Genomic DNA, 21,446 nt, shown 5'->3' with positions numbered 1-21,446 from the left:
ACAGGCTGCAAAATCTGCAAGACAGAACATTTTTGCAAATGCCCTTGCCCAATGGTTGAATTTTGAATGCGTAGTAGGCAAACATTGACAAATATTTGGGGAAGTAATGCAGAGTGCACTGCGTTTACATGTTTATCAGAACTGTTCATTATTAGACACACAGTGGCATACCTTATGGAATTGAATAGGAGCTAAACCTGTAGTAAATCAACTATTGGAGCTCAATGGATGATAATAGACAGTCGTGGGCATCAAAGATTCAGTAGTTAGTTGTAGCATCCGTTGCCACAATGCTGGATAATGCAAAACATTGTTGATTTCAAAATACTTTGTGTGCGTAAAGACAGTATGGACCTGGGTGAAAGGTGTAAACCTGTAAACCGACATGCCGAGCTGAGCTGATATCAGATCGTTCTTATCTCGTTTAGGATCCGTGGCCCTAATGCCTAGTAGGTCTACCATGTGAAATAAATGATCTGTCGCTTGAGGATGCAGATGTACCTCCTCATGAGGAGGGATGTTGTTTTTGTAAGCGAAACGCCCATCATTCACATTTCAAACCAATGAGATTGTGCGCAAGCCTGAAACTGTACCCGCGCTGGCACAGTGGGGGAGTATGCATGCATGGTGGAGCGGGCGCTGACTTAGTTTTCTTCAGGCCGAACTACACGACTTTCCACCGAGCCTGCTTACATTTGCCTCGTTTCATGCGACACATCGAAGTATCTCCGTCCATGCTGAGGTTGTTATAAACTCGTTTTCTGCCACGGCACATTTGAACGACTCCGGTCCGAGTAAGGAAAGAGCTGATCCTAGTTATTCAGCCGTGACAATCCAGCGACAACGCCGAAGACACTGACACAGATCCGAGGGAGGACAGCGTCAAGGAAGACACGGAACTGTCTGTAGCGCGCTGGTTCTTTTGAGTTACATATCATTCCAAAGTTCTTGAACAATTTAATACCAGATTTATGCATGGACTACTCTGTTATTACCTTGAAAATTAGCATTTTATAGCTGCGTAACCTATAGTTGCAGAAACTATTAGTGCGCAAATAATACTTGATCCGATGAGAGAATAAATCCTCATTTGTGTTTAAAAGGCTATTCATGGTAGACCTACTACAGGATACATTTTTTAATGCTCTAAATTCATGTTTATAATATTTGTGGCATCCCACATCTGCGGTTGAAGAGGATGCGCTTTTTGCTATGAATACATGATACGAGCATTGACTGAAATAGTATTTATTTCAAACGGACCCTCAACTAATATTAGTGAATTTTTTCCACCAATTGCAATTATTTTGTATTCCACAAAAAACTGATTGTGCTTTTTCAAAACTGAATGCAAATGTGCTTTTTCAAAACTGAATGCAAATACTGAACTTTTCCCAAATGTCAATTCAAGCTTCAGCACAATAACTGCCTCGCAAAGTAATCCAATCAGTTCGTTATAACCAGAGAGGAATCAACTGTGATATAAGGAAATTATAATTTAAAAGCCTTCAGATGGGAATATCATTTCACTCAGTCTGTTCATTCGAATAATTCTACCGCGCGAGACGGTGCATCGAGAGGGACTTTGGCGTGGCCAAGTTCGGGAGCCATGCCGCAGGTGGAAATGATCGTTTTCGTTTCCCTGGTGTTATGGATGTGTGCATATGGCCAAGAGCCGGCCTCCAAGGTGGTGTCCGACCGCTATGCGGTCTACTGGAACCGGACCAACCCCAGGTGAGTCTCGTGCGTAATCACAAGGTGTGTCAGGGACGCGCCACGGGTCACCAACTTCATGCGGCATGAACTTCATTGTTGACATAGGTTGGAAGTGGATGGCCCGTGGACCAAATATGACATTTGTAACAGCATACATTTGGAAAATTCTCACTATGATTCATTGATCAATGGTCACTTGGCTATAGCCTATAAACATACATTTTATTGCTGCACAACGGCATTAATTTACAAAAATGGTATGTTGCGTCACATACATGTTATCTAAAAAAAAATTATTTTCGATTTTTATATCCTATACTGTAAATACACCAAAATGATTATCCATAGATAATATTATACTGGTTCTGCTGAATTCGCCGAGAAGGGCTTTCCTTGTAGACATTCTTAGCTATAATTTTACTCATGGAAAATCGGGTGTTAGTGTGATAATTTACGATATTCTGTGTTGCTAAGGCGGATTGTTACCGCGTCCACTTTTATTGCGTCGGCAGTAGGAAAATTATTGATTTCTGTTAGAATTCTCTGCGACTGTGTACCACTATTGATTAAACCAATGGCTGTATATATGAAGGGTTAAACACATCTAAAATGTTGCCTTGAATGAGATTAAATATGATCTGCCAGTTTGACTTGGAAAAATATAAGGCGTTTTGCTTATGACGCACATAAACTGCAAGCGCTTGTGTGTGCTTATAACATGTCATTGAAGCCTTTGTATGTGGTTCTACAATAAAATCCAAAAAATATTTAGTAGTAGGTTAGGTTGCCATCTGCCGTTTCTATTGTATTCTAATTAGTCAAAGTTGCCAATTAGTGTGTTCACAAGGGTAAAGCAATGGCTCAGTAAAGCTGGAATGACCCACTGTAATGAATGGGCAGATGTGACTTCTATTTGACAGAGGTGCTAATTGTGCATTTCTAATCCCATCGAGCCTACAGCTCTGGTGACTCAACAGTTATTCACACTGGATGACTTGCACCTCAGCAAATAGGTTGTAGTATGAGTGTATCACTTTGTTTTGTGTCATGCTTAACTCATCACCACCGTTGTACCTGATCAGGTTTTTCCTGACAGTTACAGTTTCGGCATTACTCCTCAAAATAGTTTATTTTTGCTTGGGGAGAAGAAACTGGTCATTTGGGGTGATTTGCTTTGCACAGAGTCAACATATGATGCTGTACTTGTTTGTCTTTTTGTGGTAACCCTGAGGTAAAGTGGGTGTAATTAACTAGTTCAGAGAAGAAAGGGAACAGGTGAAATATAAAATGCAAATGTGGTGGCATCAAAGGCCCTGGCTCTTTACTACTTTTCCTGGAACAGATAACATCTTTGATGTACTCCCATAGTGGCCTCAGCTCATTCCAACAGCTCCTGCCTAAAAAAATATGGAAAAGCTTCCCAGCTTCCCCCCCCACACACACACACACTGGGGCAGACAATGAGGGGAACACAGCGGGGTATTTCAGCAGTGGCCCAGGCCCAGCGTGGTGCATGCTCCTGGGAGAGACACACACATGCTGAGGTCACACACTCTGCGGTAACCAAACAGGCCCTGGGATAACCATCACAGAGCAGCACAGAGGGGACTGTAGTCAGGGTTAAAGCTGGGGCAGAACCTACCTCTCCTCTGAGGATCTGTGACGGCCATGCAACGGCACCCTGCCTGGGTTTTGTCTGAGGAGAATAGGGCTCCTCGGGTAAATAAATAAGTAACTAAATGACTGTCTCCTTTTCTCATTCAGGGGCCTAATCCAAACCCGACCCCACTGTATAATGTAACCGTGCACCATGCAAAGACTCAGGGGCCCCTGGCCCTGCCGTATAATGTCTATTCTCTGTGTTAGACCTTGGGCCCCAGTTTGCTGCTGGGTAATGTAACCATACTCAGCCATCAGAGCTCGCAACCTGCTGAGGTATAGTCACAACTTCCAGATGAGGCTTTTTTTCTGACCACAGGAGAAAAACAGCACCCAATGCGGCAGTCCTGCAGTCCATACTCAGCCATTCATGAAATCCCCTACAGGGACTCTGAAATTGAAATATGAAGTGACTCGTGAAAAATGGAAATGGTGAATACATTTTCATGTATTTTTTATTGTCTCAAACACATGTTTGATTGTGCCAAGTTTGTTGCAAGCCTAATAAACATTCTTCCTATTTTCCTCCCAATACTTCAAGAAAAACCTCAACATTCTGATGCACTTAGTTGATTCGCTCAAACAGTGGGAATCAAAAGCAGTGGAGCAGGAGTTTAACTATGATGATGATTCAGTCATGCTTGGAGGTACAAATTCCTCAATCAGTGACAGTGAGGCGCTCATGTCGTTATAATCTCCTTAATTAAAATAAAATGAAGTGCTTAAATGAAACACAATCTGGTTGAGGAGACATAAAACCACTGAGCCACAATGAATATTATAAGTCGGAGTGTTTGACTTGTTATACATTTATTTATTTAAAGACAGCATAATTTTAAATGCCCATCTTTAAAATATGTGCTATATTAGTAGTAATTAGCTCAAGAAATTGCTCGGCCACATAATAAAATGTCTTGTAAGGATTGGAAGAGATGGGCTGTGGTATCTTTGGATGGATGTTGGTTAACATACAAGTGTGAATGCTGTGTAAATGTAGCTAATACAGGGTAGAGGGGCCACTCAGGCATTTTCTTCAGTAGTATTGTGTTCATACATGTGTAATTAACAACAAGATGATTGGTTTATTGGACATTAATCAGTTGGCATTAGACAATTCCCCACCTGGCCTGTATTTAGTTTGATAGTTGCTTTAATACAACTGTCTGGCTCCATATGGGACACATGCACCCATTGCCGTGGCGAAGGTGTTTATTTGTTGCTGATAGGTGGGATCAGTGGAGAATCAGGGCTGAGTTCCGTCCCTAATCTTCCTGCTGTTTGTGTCTCCGATGCCATGGAAACCGATACCCATCCTCATCAAAGAGCCTCATTGGGATGGGACTAACGACCTGACAGCTGGGGAGAGGGATTCCAGCATTCTACAAGAGCACTGTCACCCCAGGGGCTGCAGTTTAAGCTCCGATAATGCCCCTCAAAGCTTTCTACAACAGATGTGACATATTTCTATTGAAGACAATCAAAATACTTTGTCATCTATCTGCCTTGTGGTCAACTACTTTGGTAGCTATGGTTACTATCCGGCGGTGATCAAAAGTGTTTGTCCTTTTCTGAGGAAATTGTTTGATGTAGTTATACTATGATTAGATTTTGCAGTCCTTAAAAGGACACCTCAGAAATGTGAAAATGCCTCCGTGACATCTCTTTCCACCTCATAACACCCTTGCCCTGACAGACACAGATAGTTCTCCACTTAGCGAAATGACCTTGGCTGTTTGCTTTCTCTATTCCGGCTCGTTTTTAATCTCCACTTAAGAAACAATACACCATTTTTCAGTTTGTGGCAAGGTGATGTTGTGATAGTATCCCAGTGGCATTGTGAGTTGCTCCATTTGCATTGTTCAGAGTGTTTACCCTCATTTTTCCCCCTCAGCCTTTTCCCGGCTCCCTGCTGCGTGGTTCCGCTTGGATTAAAAATGAACACAAAAAGCAGCCGAGTCCAAATATTGACTGGGTCTCAGGACCGCAGCCCTCTCCCAGCCCTGGCCCGGACCGTGTGAAAGGACACTATTGTTCCTATCATACTCAGCGGCCCATAGCCAGCATTCTCTTAGAGAGACAGACAGAAAGAGGGAGGAGAGGGGAGTGGCAGAGAGAGAGGTAGTTGTGACGGGCTATTGTGAGGGTGAATACGTTAGGAGGCGAATGGGAAGGGGCACACAACGGGAGCGAGACACACAGTCACAGGGTTAACAGAAGCTTCCGGAGAGGGGTCACAGGGTTACACGGGGAAACAGTGGCCATGCCATGGGTCCCCTGCATGAGGTCAAAACCCGTATTTCCACCCCCGCCCCGGCTTAGCCGGTGGATGGAGACAGGCATGTTGCAGTCATCTTCTCAGGGATGTCTTGGCGTCAGAGAGTGAGGTGATCTGTCCTGGCCCTCTGTGAAGTGGAAAATAGTCCTCCTGTGGAGAAAGCGGCCAGTCCCACTGCTCTGCGACCCTGCACGCAGAGAGAGAGGTGCCTTGCCTCTGTTGCTCTTTTCAAACTAACAAGGCTGCCACTGCTTGACTGACAGCGACTAAAGAGAGGAGGGTGTTTTAAGTCAGTGTCTTGTTAGTGAACATTTATTGTGTTTACTGTATGTAGGTAGGGATTTCTTTGTTACCTTACAGCAACACTCAATATTCAGAGCGCCACACAATTAATCATTTGGATTTGGATATAAAGTGTTTGCCATGCTGTTTCTGTTAAGATTTGTGTGGATCATATTCTCAGCAGCTTCTGTAAACTTGTTTTCAGTCAATTCTTGATCTGTGGTATAGCTCAGCAAGTCGGCATCCTCCATTTCAAATGCGCGGGCCATCCAAATCCAGCCCTCTAGTCCCTAATCTCCAAGTCTCACTCCAGCGCTCCGAGGTTCACTTTTCTGCCGTTTCTTAAGGTTTAACTCTCTGCGGGGCTTTTTGTGTGCTGTTTAAATGTGAGTGGTGAAATGGCATCCCTGTGTCTTTGTAGGCTCCGGTGAGGGTATTAGCAGAGAGGCTCTAAGGGGCTTAAGAGGTCAGCCTCCCTTTGTGTGGAGACACAAAACACTTCCTATGGGACCCTTCACCCCGCTCTGTTCTTCCCCCAGAAAGCCAGGGCCTGCCTGACCATTCACATTAATCAGGCCCAGCCCCTAATGACTGCAGTAAAGCCTCTGGAACTGCTGCTAAAAGGCCCTAAAGAGTCCCTAAGCCTCCTGACAGACAGACAGTATAGCGGTAGGCTGGGAAGGCTGCTGTATTGACGGCCTCTATGCACCACACTCTCTATCAGAGGTAGTACAGTGTGGTGAGTGGCTACAGTGGCTAGCAAAAGTATTTACCCCCCTTGGCATTTTTCCTATTTTGTTGCCTTACAACCTGGAATTAAAATGGATTTTTTGGGGGGTTTGTATCATTTGATTTACACAACATGCCTACTTCCTTTAACATGCCTACCACTTTGAAGATTGGGCGGCAGGTAGCTTAGAGGTTAAGAGCGTTGTGCCAGTAACCGAAAGGTCGCTGGTTCTTATCCCCGAGCTGACTAGGTGAAAAATATGTTGATGTGCCCTTGAGCAAGGCACGTAACTCTAATTGCTCTGGATAAGAGCGTCTGCTAAATGACTGTAATGTAAAAGATGCAAAATATTTTTTCTTTGAAACAAACAAGAAATAAGACAACAAAAACAGACCTTGAGTGTGCATAACTATTCACCCCCCCAAAGTCAATACTTTGTAGAGCCACCTTTTGCAGCAATTACAGCTGCAAGTCTCTTGGGGTATGTCTCTATAAGCTTGGCACATCTAGCCACTGAGATTTTTGCCCATTCTTCAAGGCAAAACTGCTCCAGCTCCTTCAAGTTGGATGGGTTCCGCTGGTGTACAGCAATCTTTAAGTCATACCACAGATTCTCAATTGGATTGAGGTCTGGGCTTTGACTAGGCCATTCCAAGACATTTAAATGTTTCCCATTAAACCACTTGAGTGTTGCTTTAGCAGTATGCTTAGGGTCATTGTCCTGCTGGAAGGTGAACCTCCGTCCCAGTCTCAAATCTCTGGAAGACTGAAACAGGTTTCCCTCAATAATTTCCCTGTATTTAGCGCCATCCGTCAATCCTTTAATTCTGACCAGTTTCCCATTCCCTGCTGATGAAAAACATCCCCACAGCATGATGCTGCCACCACCATGCTTCACTGTGGGGATGGTGTTCTCGGGGTGGTGAGAGGTGTTGGGTTTGCGCCAGACATTTTCCTTGATGGCCAAAAAGCTCAATTTTAGTCTCATCTGACCAGAGTACCTTCTTCCATATGTTTTGGAAGTCTCCCACATGCCTTTTGGCGAACACCAAACGTGTTTGCCAGCTCTGTGGACTGTACGACTTAAAGTGGTCCTATGGACAGATACTCAAATCTCAGCTGTGGAGCTTTGCAACTCCTTCAGGGTTATCTTTGGTCTCTTTGTTGCCTCTGATTAATAACCTCCTTGCCTGGTCCGTGAGTTTTGGTGGGCGGCCCTCTCTTGGCAGGTTAGTTGTGGTGCCATATTCTTTCCATTTTTGAAATAATGGATTTGATGGTGCTTCTCATGATCATTGCAACTCCACGAGGTGAGATCTTGCATGGAGCCCCAGGCCAAGGGAGATTGACAGTTCTTTTGTGTTTCTTCCATTTGCGAATAATCGCACCAACTGTTGTCACCTTCTCACCAAGCTTCTTGGCGATGGTCTTGTAGCCCATTCCAGCCTTGTGTAGGTCTACAATCTTGTCCCTGACATCCTTGGAGAGCTCTTTGGTCTTGGCCATGGTGGAGAGTTTGGAATCTGATTGATTGATTGCTTCTGTGGACAGGTGTCTTTATACAGGTAACAAGCTGAGATTAGGAGCACTCCCTTTAAGAGTGTGCTCCTAATCTCAGCTTGTTACATGTATAAAAGACTCCTGGGAGCCAGAAATCTTTCTTTTGAGAGGGGGTCAAATACTTATTTCCCTCATTAAAATGCAAATCAATTCATAACATTTTTGACATACGTTTTTCTGGATGTTTTTGTTGTTATTCTGTCTCTCACTGTTAAAATAAACCTACCATTAAAATTATAGACTGATCATGTCTTTGTCAGTGGGCAAACGTACAAAATCAGCAGGGGATCAAATATTTTTTCCCTCACTGTATATACTGAGATCATGTGACAGATCACGTGACACTTAGATTGCACACAGGTGGACTTTATTTAACTAATTATGTGACTTCTGAGGGTAATTGGTTGCGCCAGATCTTATTTAGGGGCTTCATAGCAAAGGGGGGGAATACATATGCACGCACCACTTTTCCATTATTAATTTTTTTGAATTTTTTGAAACAAGTAATTTTTTTCATTTCACTTCACCAATTTGGACTATTTTGTGTATGTCCATTACATGAAATCCAAATAAAAATCCATTTAAATTACAGGTTGTAATCCAACAAAATACGAAAAATGCCAAGGGGGATGAATACTTTTGAAAAGCACTGTATCTGGGCTTCCTATTACACTTTAGCATAACAAGCTCATAATAAAAGAGAACTTTGTACAGTAGGCCAAGGCCAGGATAATGAAAATGGACTCCACAAGAGAATCCACAATGAAAGTGTACGGTCTGAACACTTTCTACTGCAGTGAGCTGTATTATCTACTGTATGCCTCCTATTATAGAACATTCCCTGAGATAAAGGAAATGAAGGCTGCATTTTGCACTGCAGGCTTCAAATGGATCAAATAAATGGATAGAACAAATTGGCTGAGTACAATTCAGGGGAAGATGGATAGAGAGAGAGAAAAAGGCAGAAAGAAAATTGGAATGATCTCCTCTGTGTTCTCTCTCCTCTTTCCCTCTGTTAACCATAGCAGTTCTCTCTGCAGCTGGAATGTCTAGAGCCTGGTTACTCAGAGATGACTGGCCCATCCTCTGTCTTTAGTTAGTAATAATTGTTGTTAGTGTCAGTCTGAGATAGCTCCAGAAGGGTGTGGTCAGCCATGACGGCTTGGCTGTTTTAGTGTTGCTAGCTGGAATTCCCCCAGTGCTACTGATGGGGAGAGACGATGGCAGGGCTGTCTCTCCGGTCTATGGCACACAAGTGGCACCAATCAGGCACATAAGCACAGGGAGCTGTATATAGACCCCAGTATATACTATTCAAAATTAATCCAAATTGGCAGGAAAGTATGCACAATATAAAACAAATGTGATGGTACAGCCAAGCATCTGTGAAATGCTTCTGGTACTTAATTTGGGTCAATGTGGCTTTTGAAATGACAGAAAAAGATAATATATCCCCTCTCCATGAGGCAAAGATTCCCTGTGTCATTGGTGGCTAACTTTCAAAGTCCTGTGTTTTTTTAGAGGGAAAAAATAGTTTTGCTTCTACAGAATTTCTACTGTGATTGCATTTTCATTGACAGTATTTATTAGACTCAAACAAATATGGTTAGATCAAATGCATTTACTGATACACTATGAAGACAAAAACATATTTTGTTTTGGATAATAAGTAGGCTCCTAATTATGCTGTAATTACATTTGGTTCAAGTGGTGTAAACTATTTAATGAAAACTATTTTAAATCTGATGATAGTGTTACATTCCCTAGCAAGAAAACCAGACATGTCACTCAAACAGAAGAGGGAACAAACAATGAGTCACTGACCAACAACCAAAACGAAACAGGTGGGGTTTTAGGAGGGGTTCTGATATAGGTGTCCACTGAAAGTTGACTAGCAACAACAACTGGAACCTAAGACACCCACCATAAGCGCCAACTAAATTTGGCCAAGGAGAAGCAAACAAAAGAATAACCCACACCAAACTTAAAGACAGGAAGCAAACCAAAAAGGTGGAGCAAAACAAAATCAGGGAAATCAGACAGGAACGTTTTTCTAGAAATTAAAATAGGGCGCCAACTAAAGGTGTTAACCCTCCGCATCTATCAAGACAACTGGAGCACTTGGCCAGCCACTCTTAAATAGCACCTGGGCCAGGTGAAAAACCTTCCCACTAACAAGTTGGCAACCAGCACAGGTGTAACACATACTGACTGACGAGGTGACACCAATCGGTGCGCCCTACGTGCTAACGAGCTATACGAGCTAAAGTCCAACCTCAAAACATAAATAGAAAAACCAAAGCCTGTAATAATAGCTTTACATTTAGCAGACGTTTTTATCCAGAGCGACTTACAGGAGCAATTAGTGTTAAGTGCCTTGCTCAAGGGCACATCAACATATGTTTTACCTAGTTGGCTCGGGATTCAAACCAGCAACCTTTCAGTTACTGGCCCAACACTCTTAACCCCTAGACTACCTGCCACGCCCTTGTAGTATTATTCTTCATAGCATTCCAGGACATGTCTAGGGTGAGCTCAGTGTATGCCGTAATCTTTGGCATAGTTGTGTCATTTCAGGCACCCGTGGACAAATTAGGTAAAGTGCATTGATAATGTGATTTTTTTAGTCAATACAAAAAACACAAGTGACATTTAGATGTGTGGAAAGAACAGTGTTATTTTCATGAACTTGTTGTGTCTTTGCGGGACCTTTAGTGTGGCTTACTGGCCCATGGAGACAGAGAGAGTTTCCTCCTGTTGGATTTGAGCACGCTTGGTGCTTTGGGACCCCTGAAATATTAAAAAGCTGTTTGCGATCTCACAGTAGAGCCTGGACCCGCAACCAGAAGAAATCCAGGTCAGGACCACCGTGACTTTAATGCAGGGGTCGACATTTTGTCTCACTCCGTCTTTCATACATGTTTTGTTACCCACCCCATGTTTCTTTGATGTTAAGCAACTTTGATGAAATCATATGATTTTATCATCACCCCAAGTTAAGCACTGTTGATTGAAATCTCAGACTGCTAGGATTTGTTCTGTCTTCATAGGCGTGGCTCTCTTCTCTTGCCTGACTTTCAGCTGTGTCTTGTGACGGGGAGGGAAGCAAAGACCGCCATTTCCCTCCAAATCCGACTCCATTTTGTTTCCAAGAAGTAAAAGTTGGTTGAGAATCCTGGGACCCTTAGTGAACAGGCTCTGCCCCTTGTTTAATTCAACATGAAGATACTTAGGACACAATGGACATCTTTAGATATGATAAACCTACATTTTTTTTTGCAATTTTAATGCATTGCTTTACAATGTTAGTTTACAGTGAAATTGAATCTTGGGGTAAAGGGGGTCAGAGGCTGTGAGGAGGGGGCAAAAAAACAATGCAAACTGGGGTTCTCGCTCAGCCATAAATCAATGTTCGAGGCAACATGGTCATGGCTTGGCTGTGTTTGTGTCATAGCCACGTTGTGTTTGTGCCCTAGCTAGCCTAGCTTGCCTAGCCATATCTATGCCATGGCTGTTTGTGCCCTAGCTAGCCTAGCTTGCCTAGCTGTATCTATGCCATGGCTGCTGGTGCCCTAGCTGAGCTGACGGCCTGGCACCCGTATCACTCTTCACGGCAACGCAGTGGGAACACGCAGGCAGACACTGGCAGCGCCTGGGCTGATGATCTCCCTTTATGTCTTTGCTCCGCCAGGGCCCTCAGTTATTCTAGTGCATAATTGATGGAGGAGTTAGAATAGCAGAAGTAATGCGATGAGAGGGTGCAGCCAGGCGGAGCGAGAGATCGCGTGCGTGGGGCTGCAAACATTGGAGGGGACGGCGAGAGGGCATCTGGAGAAACAGGTCCCCGCGCTTTGGCACGCAGAGTCGACACAGAATGGCACCCTCCAGCCAATCACAGGTCAGCGTCTTCCCCCCAATAAGATGTCTTCGCTGAAGCAGAATACTACGTTCCCCATGAATCAGACAACCGACCGCAGTTATTAGTCCGCAGTCTGCAGATTATGAGATAGACTTTTAATAGGTTTTATTAGCCCTTTCTCATATTAAATTCAACTGAGACAGAGAATGAGTAGCGTTGCGTTTTTATATAAAATGTATTATAATTGAAGTAATTTAGTATTTTAGTGGTCATTTGAATAGGCCTGGACTGTGGTATTTATGGGTATGTTGCGTCACAAGGCATTCTCTCCAACATCTTTGTTTTTTTATCATGTAGTTAGTAGATGTAGCAGTGACAGGGTGTATATCACACATAGACAAGCCACTACAAAGAGACACTAATGGCCAAACAACCCTCCGTTGTCTGTTAAACAAAGAGGCCAGGTTGCAGATTACCTGTCCTGTCGCTCTTCAAAGCAGCCAACTACCTTTCACGACAAAAACCTGCAATAAAAAGCTGCAGGACTTCACCTGAAACCATTTGAAATACCTATGTTACCAAATACCTCTAATCTCCCGAGTGGCGCAGTGGTCTAAGGCTGTGCCGGCCATTCCCTCCCCTACCCTGGACCAATCCTGGTTCGAATCCAGGCTCTGTCGTAGCCGGCCGCGACCGGGAGACCCATGGGGCGGCGCACAATTGGTCCAGGGTAGGGGAGGGAATGGCCGGCAGGGATGTAGCTCAGTTGGTAGAGCATGGTGTTTGCAATGCCAGGGTCGTTTCCCACGTACGAATCCAGTATTAAAATCCAGTATACGAATCCAGTATTTAAAAAATAATAATAATAATACAAAAAATAATGTATGCACTCTGGATAAGAGTGTCTGCTAAATGACTAAAATGTAAAATGTATGTTCCTGGTTATGATGCTGCGGTTAGAGCCTGAAACCACTCTGTATCATTCCCACTAGTATCACTATAATAGGGGACAGAAAAGATGTACCAGATAGATGTAAGAGAGAATTACAATTATGTTTGATTTCTACACATTTTTCTAAAAATAATGTAGGAATTTTTCAGCCGTCTGAAAAAAATATATATAAACGAACATGCGCTAAGTTTTGATTGATAAATTAACGTATCTTTTTAAATTGAAAAAAGTTATCCCATAGTTGTTAGAAATTGATAGCAATTTAATTTCCATCAAAATGTCATTTGAATATGACCAATAGTGATCTAACAAAGCAATTATATTTAGTTGTATTTATTAAAACCTAACATCTATTTTATGGAATCAATCCGTCAGACCTTCAAGCAATGTACTGTATATTTATTACTGCATATTTTAAGAAATGTTACTTAGATTCTCAGGGGATTGTATATTATAGCAGCTTCTTAGAGTTGAAAATACTTTTTATATTTCAGTTATGAACTCTGAGCAATGCTATGGTTTGGCCAGTTACAGTATTCCATAATAACTCAATGGGCAGGTCCGTCTGGAGACAGAAATATAACCGCTCTGCAATAAAGACTTCCGATGGAAACCTAAGTAGTGAGCACACTCCGGAAAAAATAAAGCATCTTTATGAGCAGGATTTTATGATCTTAATGACCAAGGCCCAGACCCAATGGCCTTTAAGTGCACTTCTGGACAGAGATTTTTAGGGCCAGACATGGACCAACCCAGGTAGTGCTTATATAATGGCACTACTAGTGATATTTACCAGAATTGATTGTTTTCATATGTTGGTCCTCACATTTGTTGGGGAACATCATATTTTTCTATAAGATGGGGACATACAAAACAGTTGTAATTTTCACATAAAATACACCAGGGTTTGCACTCGCTATACGACATTTGGCTGAAGCATAAACTACATTTAGGCATACACTAAAGTGAAGCAAATAAAACAAAGAAAATGTATTGGACTGTGCTATATTTCAACAATAACATTCCCCTAAATTTGAAGGACTATATATTTTTATAAACCAAAGGATTTTGAAAAAGATAAAGATAACTTTACGCAAACATTTTAAATATAGTTCACAATTATTATTTTTTAGATATATTTAAAATTAAATTACAGATTATTAATTAAGGAAGATACTGTAGATGCTATAGATTACATTTGATTGATAACATACATTTTTATAAGTGTCTTGTGGTGGGTATAAAGAAAATAAAATGTACAATTGACTTCAGGCAAAATGTTAAGTGGACAATACAAAACATTACCTTTGAATTTTTTGAAATACTTTATATCAACAATTTAATTTTGATTACCATGCTGAGTTAGTTATTTGATCAATTGATAAGTTGTGTAAAGGAGGCCCTAATCAGATTTTGTGGAATGATTATACACCACAGTCATGTGATTGGTGCCTTTTAAATGTAAATGCCTTTTAAATGTAATTTATCTCTCAGTCTAAGAGAAAAATGTAGTTTTATAAATAGGAAGTTGGCATTTCAGTGCTTGAATGGACCTTGGTACCAACCATGGGTGTTTTGTGACAGCTTCCAAATCTGTCACTACTCCTCTGTTTTCGCTTATTTAAACATCTCAAATGATTAAGAAGGGGGAAAAAGAGAATTGATTGAAAAAGCCCTTGGTCTGTTAGGTGCTGAAGTCTTGGTCCAACATAGAAGTTCTGTTAGTGAGGTCTAGACACGCGATACACGAGGGGCCAAATAAGTGCACCGGCTAACACGTCACACACGTTTACCATCCACCAACCAAGCTTCTACAGTATGACGGAGGCAGGCTCATTCAACATTTTGCCCAGCAACCCAGCAACATGGTAGGAAATATTGTAGGCCGACCTAATATTGCTGGTTACAATTCTCCTTTGCTATTAGTTAAAGATTTACCATGTCCAACAGATTTTTTTCTCAATTGTTCAGGGAAAACATTGAGATAATTGAGATAGAGCCTTTAGGTAAAATCAAGGCTTTATATATAATAGATCTAGATAATTTTGTTTAAAATTTTGGTGTTCAGTTTCAGCTGACCGTGTGGCTTGCAGTGCTTGCCTATGCTGGTCTAATGGTCTCCTCCATTTGGTTACCATTGTTCCTGTAATTTGAATCCCAGAGTATTTCGAATAACAAAGGCTAGTGTAATGGGTAGGAATTATGCAAATTGGAGCCCAAAGACAATGGAAGCGGGAGGTGTGATCAGCCAGAAACTCACCAATAAGGTTTAAACCAGAACCTGCGGCAGCCAATGAGGCGTAGAGCAGCTGCGTTTTCATTGGAAGATCAGCCCTGATAACCAAAACTCTGGCAGATACACCGGGGTGTAAATCGTCTTCCGTCTGTACCCATGCCTGATTGGAGGCAGGACATTAATGCGCTGTTGGATTTATGCTGCATGGTAGTAAGAGTTTATTTTGGGGCATATAACCACTGAAAAGCACGGAGCAATCATTTTAAATCTGGTGTAAATGTGAGAAGGTTATAGGAAACAGGTTCCCGAACCGCCCCTGCTCTCTCTCTTCTTTTCTCACTTTCTTTCTCTCACCCCTTTTCTTTCTAATTATTTATCTGTATCCCTGTCTCTCCATATCTCTGTCCCCCCTTTCCTTTTACTGTCTCTCCGTCTATTCCCCCTCAACCCTCCCTTCCCTGGTGTCCAGATGTCTGTCACATACTGTATGCTGACTCCCACTCCTGGGCTGATATCAGATATGAAGAGGGGGATAAGACGTCTCATACTTCACAGCCTTCCTCCCCCACCCCTCAACCCTCCACCTCCGACCCAGCTGTAACGGCTAGAGTTCACATCTGATGTCATTTCCTCCCCCTCTGTGTGACCCCAGAGGACTGATAGTATGCATCGTATGGCCATCTCACATAGACATTATTCCCAACTTGTATACCATTACTCTTTCCTCTGCATCTGTTGATGGATGTGAATGTGTGATTGGACATGACTGGATATAGCATAGGCTTGTTTTTATCAGAATCCAGGCTATGTGTACAGCTTGATGTGCAATGCCACAGTTAGCGGCAGTGTGCCCATGGCTGAGTACACATGCTCTTCACACACACACACACACACACACACACACACACACACACACACACACACACACACACACACACACACACACACACACACACACACACACACACACACACACACACACACACACACACACACACACACACAGAAACACGTCATGCCATACATTACTTTATCCCCCTGTAAATCAGTGTTTTGATCATCATTTTTTATGAATAAACGTTGATAGCTGTGAATGAAGTGCGTTAACAGCAGTCTTATCTGTATTTATTGTCCCACATGTTATACAGTTCTTAGATCTGCAGTAGCCACATAATCCCCCCCCCCCCCCATCACTCACGCCTGAGAAAGAGAAATGCGCTTTAGCGTACCCTGACTCCCGGTCCCTCCCCACCAATGTTTTCCTGCTGTCTTTTGTTACAGTTCAGAATGGAGTTGATGCGTGTGAAAGTGAACGTGATATCTCCAGCCCTAGGGTTCATTATTTGTTGCTGTTTCCATGGGGAGAGTGAAAAATCACTTATTTGTTAGGAGGAAGAAAGCGTTTCTCTCTGACCTCATGGTTGTGGTGAAATGTCAGGGGCCTGAGGTTGGCTGCTGGGGTGTGGCCATACCCACTGGGCTGTAGAACTGTGGAACCCTCCCTGAGCCTGTCTGAAAAGGGATTTTAGATTTTAGCTTAGACATTTTTAGCACTTTTAAATGTGTTGTATTTATTTAACATTTATGTTTTTTATTGTAACAGCAAAGTAATTTAGTGTTTTTAATCACAACAGTTTTTAAGAACCTGTAAAAATGCTGAAAGACCAATAAACTAAACTTGAAAAGGTCAGGACTACAGAGGATAGCCAGGGCCTCTGCTGGAGAGACTTGGCTATGGAAACTTAGAGAACTAACTATGTGCAAGTGTTGCTTTTCGCACTGTATCATGTATCATCCCTCTGCACCTTATGTGTCAGAGACTGAGTCTCTAGTGAGGTGTTGACCAGCACTGAATACGTCCCTTCCCTCGACAAACTGATCTCAGATCATCCCAGATCATTCTGAGATAATTGCTCGTACCACCAACATTCAACCAGAGGACTGTACTGCAGCAGCAGCATGGTGAGCAGAACAGGCATAGGCAAGGCCGCCCGTGCTGAACAGAGGGGGCCTTCCTTCCACAGCAGTCCAATTAGAGAGTTCACAAACAGATGACCCGGAGGAGCCTGCTGTCTTTCAGGCGCTAATTGAAACAGGCTGTGTTTGCCAGAGAGCTCATCCCAACTAGCGAACGCTAATGTACTCTCCCTGGCCACATTCCTTCCTTCCACCAAGCCCAGGGGTGTCACTCACATCCCACAGCACCGTAATAGTGTTTTTAGAGTACATATGCTAACTGTGTGATATCCAATAGGTTATGTTAATCAGGTGTAATTATGACACCAGTCCACTGATGCAGCACTCCCCTGGGGCTGGTCGGAGCACTGAGCAGTATAGTCTCCCCCACCACAGCCTTAGCCTTGTCTCATTAGCAAGGAATGTGGAAATAGCAGCACTTTACTAAACCAAACCTTCATGGGAAAATCTGGTTCTGTGGGGAGAAAACTGTTAATGGATTAAGTGGCTGCTCCTTTTCCCAGTGAGGGGCTGTTTTGTAGGCCCGTACTGTTCATTCACATATGGCCCTCCGTACTGGGGATGCTAATAGGCATGGGTAGCATAGCCTCTCAGCTTTAGACCCAGTTCCCTGGCCCTAACTTCCAGCTTTCCTCCTCGTTCTATTCATCTCCACGGCCCGGCATTCTTTTTTTTTTTAAAGTGTGTTCACTTTGGCGGCCGATGAAAGGAACCGGGGAACATGGGACTTAAATCACTTAATGAGGGGAGACAGGCAGCGCTTTTGTCCAAGTTGTACTTGAGCTGTGTCCAGCCAAAGGCCTCTAACGGGGTCTGACACCTTTCTCAGTGGCACGGCCTGTATGTTTCAGCACATCGCCAAGGGGCTACAATCCCACTCCACTCCAGTGTATGTAAGTGTACACCGTAGAACACCACAGCATTTATTTGGATTTCTAAGTCACATCACTCTATTTATTTAGCTGGTCATTCTGTCATTTTAGGATAAGCAGCAGCAGTACATTGCTCTGAGGGAAGGAACCAGGGGAGAACGCCCCCTCTCATTGAAGCCACTGAAGTTCAAGGCCGACCGTGGTACAGCAGGCATTGTAGAAGTTAACAGGATCCCCCATTATAGACAGGTTGGTTGTTTAGCAACAAAACTGACGTGTGCGCAACTATGGGGCAAAACAGACAGGGTTGGATTAGATTGTTGATAACATGTCAACTATATTCAGTCTCCAATGTTTATTGAAAACATTTACATTTACATTTACGTCATTTAGCAGACGCTCTTATCCAGAGCGACTTACAGTTAGTGCATACATTATTATTTGTAATTTTCATACCCCATGGGAATCGAACCCACAACCCTGGCGTTGCAAACGCCATGCTCTACCAACTGAGCTACCTCCCTGCCGGCCATTCCCTCCCCTACCCTGGACGACACTGGGCCAATTGTGCGCCGCCCCATTGGTCTCCCGGTTGCGGCCGGCTACAGCAGAGCCTGGATTCGAACCAGGATCTCTAGTGGCACAGCTAGCACTGCGATGCAGTGCCTTAGACCACTGCGCCACTCGGGAGACGAAAACAAATAAAGTTGCACAATGAGCACTTGTCTCTCAAATACATCATTCCAGTTGTTGGTTAGCTAGCTAACTAGATTTTTTTTGCCATATTAAAACAAGACATAGTGTCAAGAATAAGATCAAACTAGCTGAAACGAGCCACTTACCGATTTCCCACAGGGCAGTTCCTTGTCATTGTTGCTAACTATCTGGCCATCCAGAACCATAACAACACATGGTCTTCTGCCAATTTGACACGCGCGCATCGTTTCAGTGAATTGAATAATTGCAATCTTCATGTAAATTAAAAAAGGTTTTGAAGTCAATCATTGTAGCAATAATTGCTTCTAATACACCAGATGTATGTCCTTGAACCGATTATGTTAAAATCGCACACAGAAGAAGTTATAAGAATAATTGAGTTGCAAATGGCAGCCTGCAGTACCCCGGTCAGCCTTTAACTTGAGTTACACAATGAGAGGGGGCAGCACTGAGCTAGCCTGCAATGTCACTTCCTGGAGTAGCTCAAACTGTGCATTTCATGTCTCCATGAGACGCCATCTTAACCAACTTCATTTGTCTTCAATGCGCTATTGAGTCTTCACATGGGAATTTATGGTGTCACATGATCGATGGCTTTGTCCATTCATTGGAAGGAACCCACAGGAAGTAGATCCAGTGTAAGGGCAGGGCAGGGTCGGTCCCTGTGGGCTTGTGGCCTTGCTGTGGAGTAAACAGGCACGAGTTGCCAGCTCAGTACCATTGTGGAACAGGACAAATAAACAGCCAGTGTCCCTATGACTGATTGGGATCGGAGGCCAGAGAGGGATGTAGCAGAGCCACAACCGCTCCAGCCAGTCCCCACTTTTTCACACACTGAGGAAATCCAGCCAGTCTTCTCTCTCTCTCTCTCTCTCTCTCTCTCTCTCTCTCTCTCTCTCTCTCTCTCTTCCTCACGCTGGCTGCCTTCCTTTCCTTCCTCATTTTTTCACTACTGTCCTGTCCTCCTCTCTTCCTCTCACCCTCATTCCCTAGATCTCTCTCTCTCACACTTGGTCAGTCCTGCTTTCTCTCTCTTACTCCGCCTCATTCCTTTTATTTTTCCAGTTCAATATTTCACTCCTTCTCTCCATCACTTTCACCACAAACCCCATCACTCCTTCTCAAATCTCCTGACCCTGCTCAGTTAGTTTGTATGTTTCAGAACTAGGACCGATGCTCACAGATGACATTTGTGGAGAGCCTCAGTCACACACACACAGATAGATTAAGTGTAAATATTTGCAGCTAGGGGGACGGAGGGGGGGGGGTGTAATTGGCAGGGTTCACTTTAATTATGGGATGTCATTCAGGTTTTCAGCTGCTGGACATCTCTCGGCCCAACGTGTAAATTAGTTTCCTAATGAGCTGGGCCTCTCTTCATTACAAGCAGCTTTTTAAAAAGCCAGTTCTAGCACTGGGGGGTGAAAGAGACCGAATGAGATGACACAAACCATTAACATATCAGCTGTAAACAGTTGTCACTGTAAAGCTGCTGTGTGTTTGTGTGTGTGTGTGTGTCCTGTGTGAACCATTGACTTTGGTCCCTAAAAAGCCTTCACAAACAGGACACTCTCAATATAAGCGTAGTCATGGTGCCACATGATGCTGTTTTTACCAGCCCTGATTTCCTTTGCTTCCCTTTGAAATAACACAAACAGCCACCCATTGACAACCAAAACAGGTCAAAAAACCTATTAGGATGCAGAACACCTCCTTAGGTAAATATGGATTTGTCTTTGTGCAAATGTAGAATGAATGAACATTGTGTAGTTTGCTTTGCAACCCTGCTTTGCATGGGGTTGAATGGCCTGAGACATGGCCCAGTAAATCCTGAGAAACCCACACCATGAAAGGGTTCGTCTTTACACCAAGGAAATTCTCGTGACACCTAATCACAAAAAGAGAGGGGGGAAAAATCCCCCAGGAGCCCACAACAATCTCCCCGGGTTATCTTGAGGGAGCGTGACCTTCGTGACATTGATAGGATTTCACACACACACCACACACACCACACACACACACACACACACACACACACACACACACACACACACACACACACACACACACACACACACACACACACACACACACACACACACACACACACACACACACACACACACACACACACACACACACACACTCTTTCATTAGCTCTCTTTGTGGGGTGTATCTCTTGTGCCAGGCTTTGAAGCGGTGGGGGAGATAGATGCCGGGTCACCCCCTCTCAGCCCTCTCTCTTTGTTGTCCTCGGTCCTCTTTAATGGTCCGTTAAGAGAGAGAAACGGATGGGAAACTGACCCTAGATCTGTAGCTAACATAAAGCCATCTCCTTGAGCCAAACTTCTCTTTATTATCACCCAGTATTTTATACACCCAATAAAAACCGTAGAAAATGTGTTTCTCGTTTTACCTTGAATTATTTGCAGACTGGTCAAATTCAGCAAAACAGCCATTTGAAATGAGGCATGCCTGTCTGCAATTGGCTGGTCTGGGACCAGTGAAACCAGTCTGCACTCCTCCACTTTCTCCCTCTCTCTTTCTCTCCTCCAGTCAGTCTCTCCATTCCTCCAGACAGACCTTTCTCATGTCAGGCCAAACATGTGCT

The 21,446-nt window shown here is 43.4% G+C and overlaps 1 protein-coding gene across 2 annotated transcripts in view; it reads left to right on the top strand.

The window, feature by feature from the left end:
* The first annotated feature begins 619 nt into the window (after window positions 1–619).
* LOC121582552 (ephrin-A5) overlaps window positions 620–21,446 on the top strand; it is a 58,807-nt gene continuing 37,980 nt past the window's right edge. For both annotated transcript variants that reach the window (XM_041898426.2, XM_041898425.2), the window contains exon 1: window positions 620–1,734. In XM_041898426.2, the coding sequence (XP_041754360.1) occupies window positions 1,610–1,734 (125 nt within the window). In that variant the 5' untranslated portion in view covers window positions 620–1,609. The remainder of the gene's footprint in view (window positions 1,735–21,446) is intronic.

The sequence above is a fragment of the Coregonus clupeaformis genome, chromosome 15, assembly GCF_020615455.1.
Source record: "Coregonus clupeaformis isolate EN_2021a chromosome 15, ASM2061545v1, whole genome shotgun sequence".
NCBI lineage: Eukaryota > Metazoa > Chordata > Actinopteri > Salmoniformes > Salmonidae > Coregonus > Coregonus clupeaformis.
This window is presented reverse-complemented; position numbering and strand designations above follow the sequence as displayed.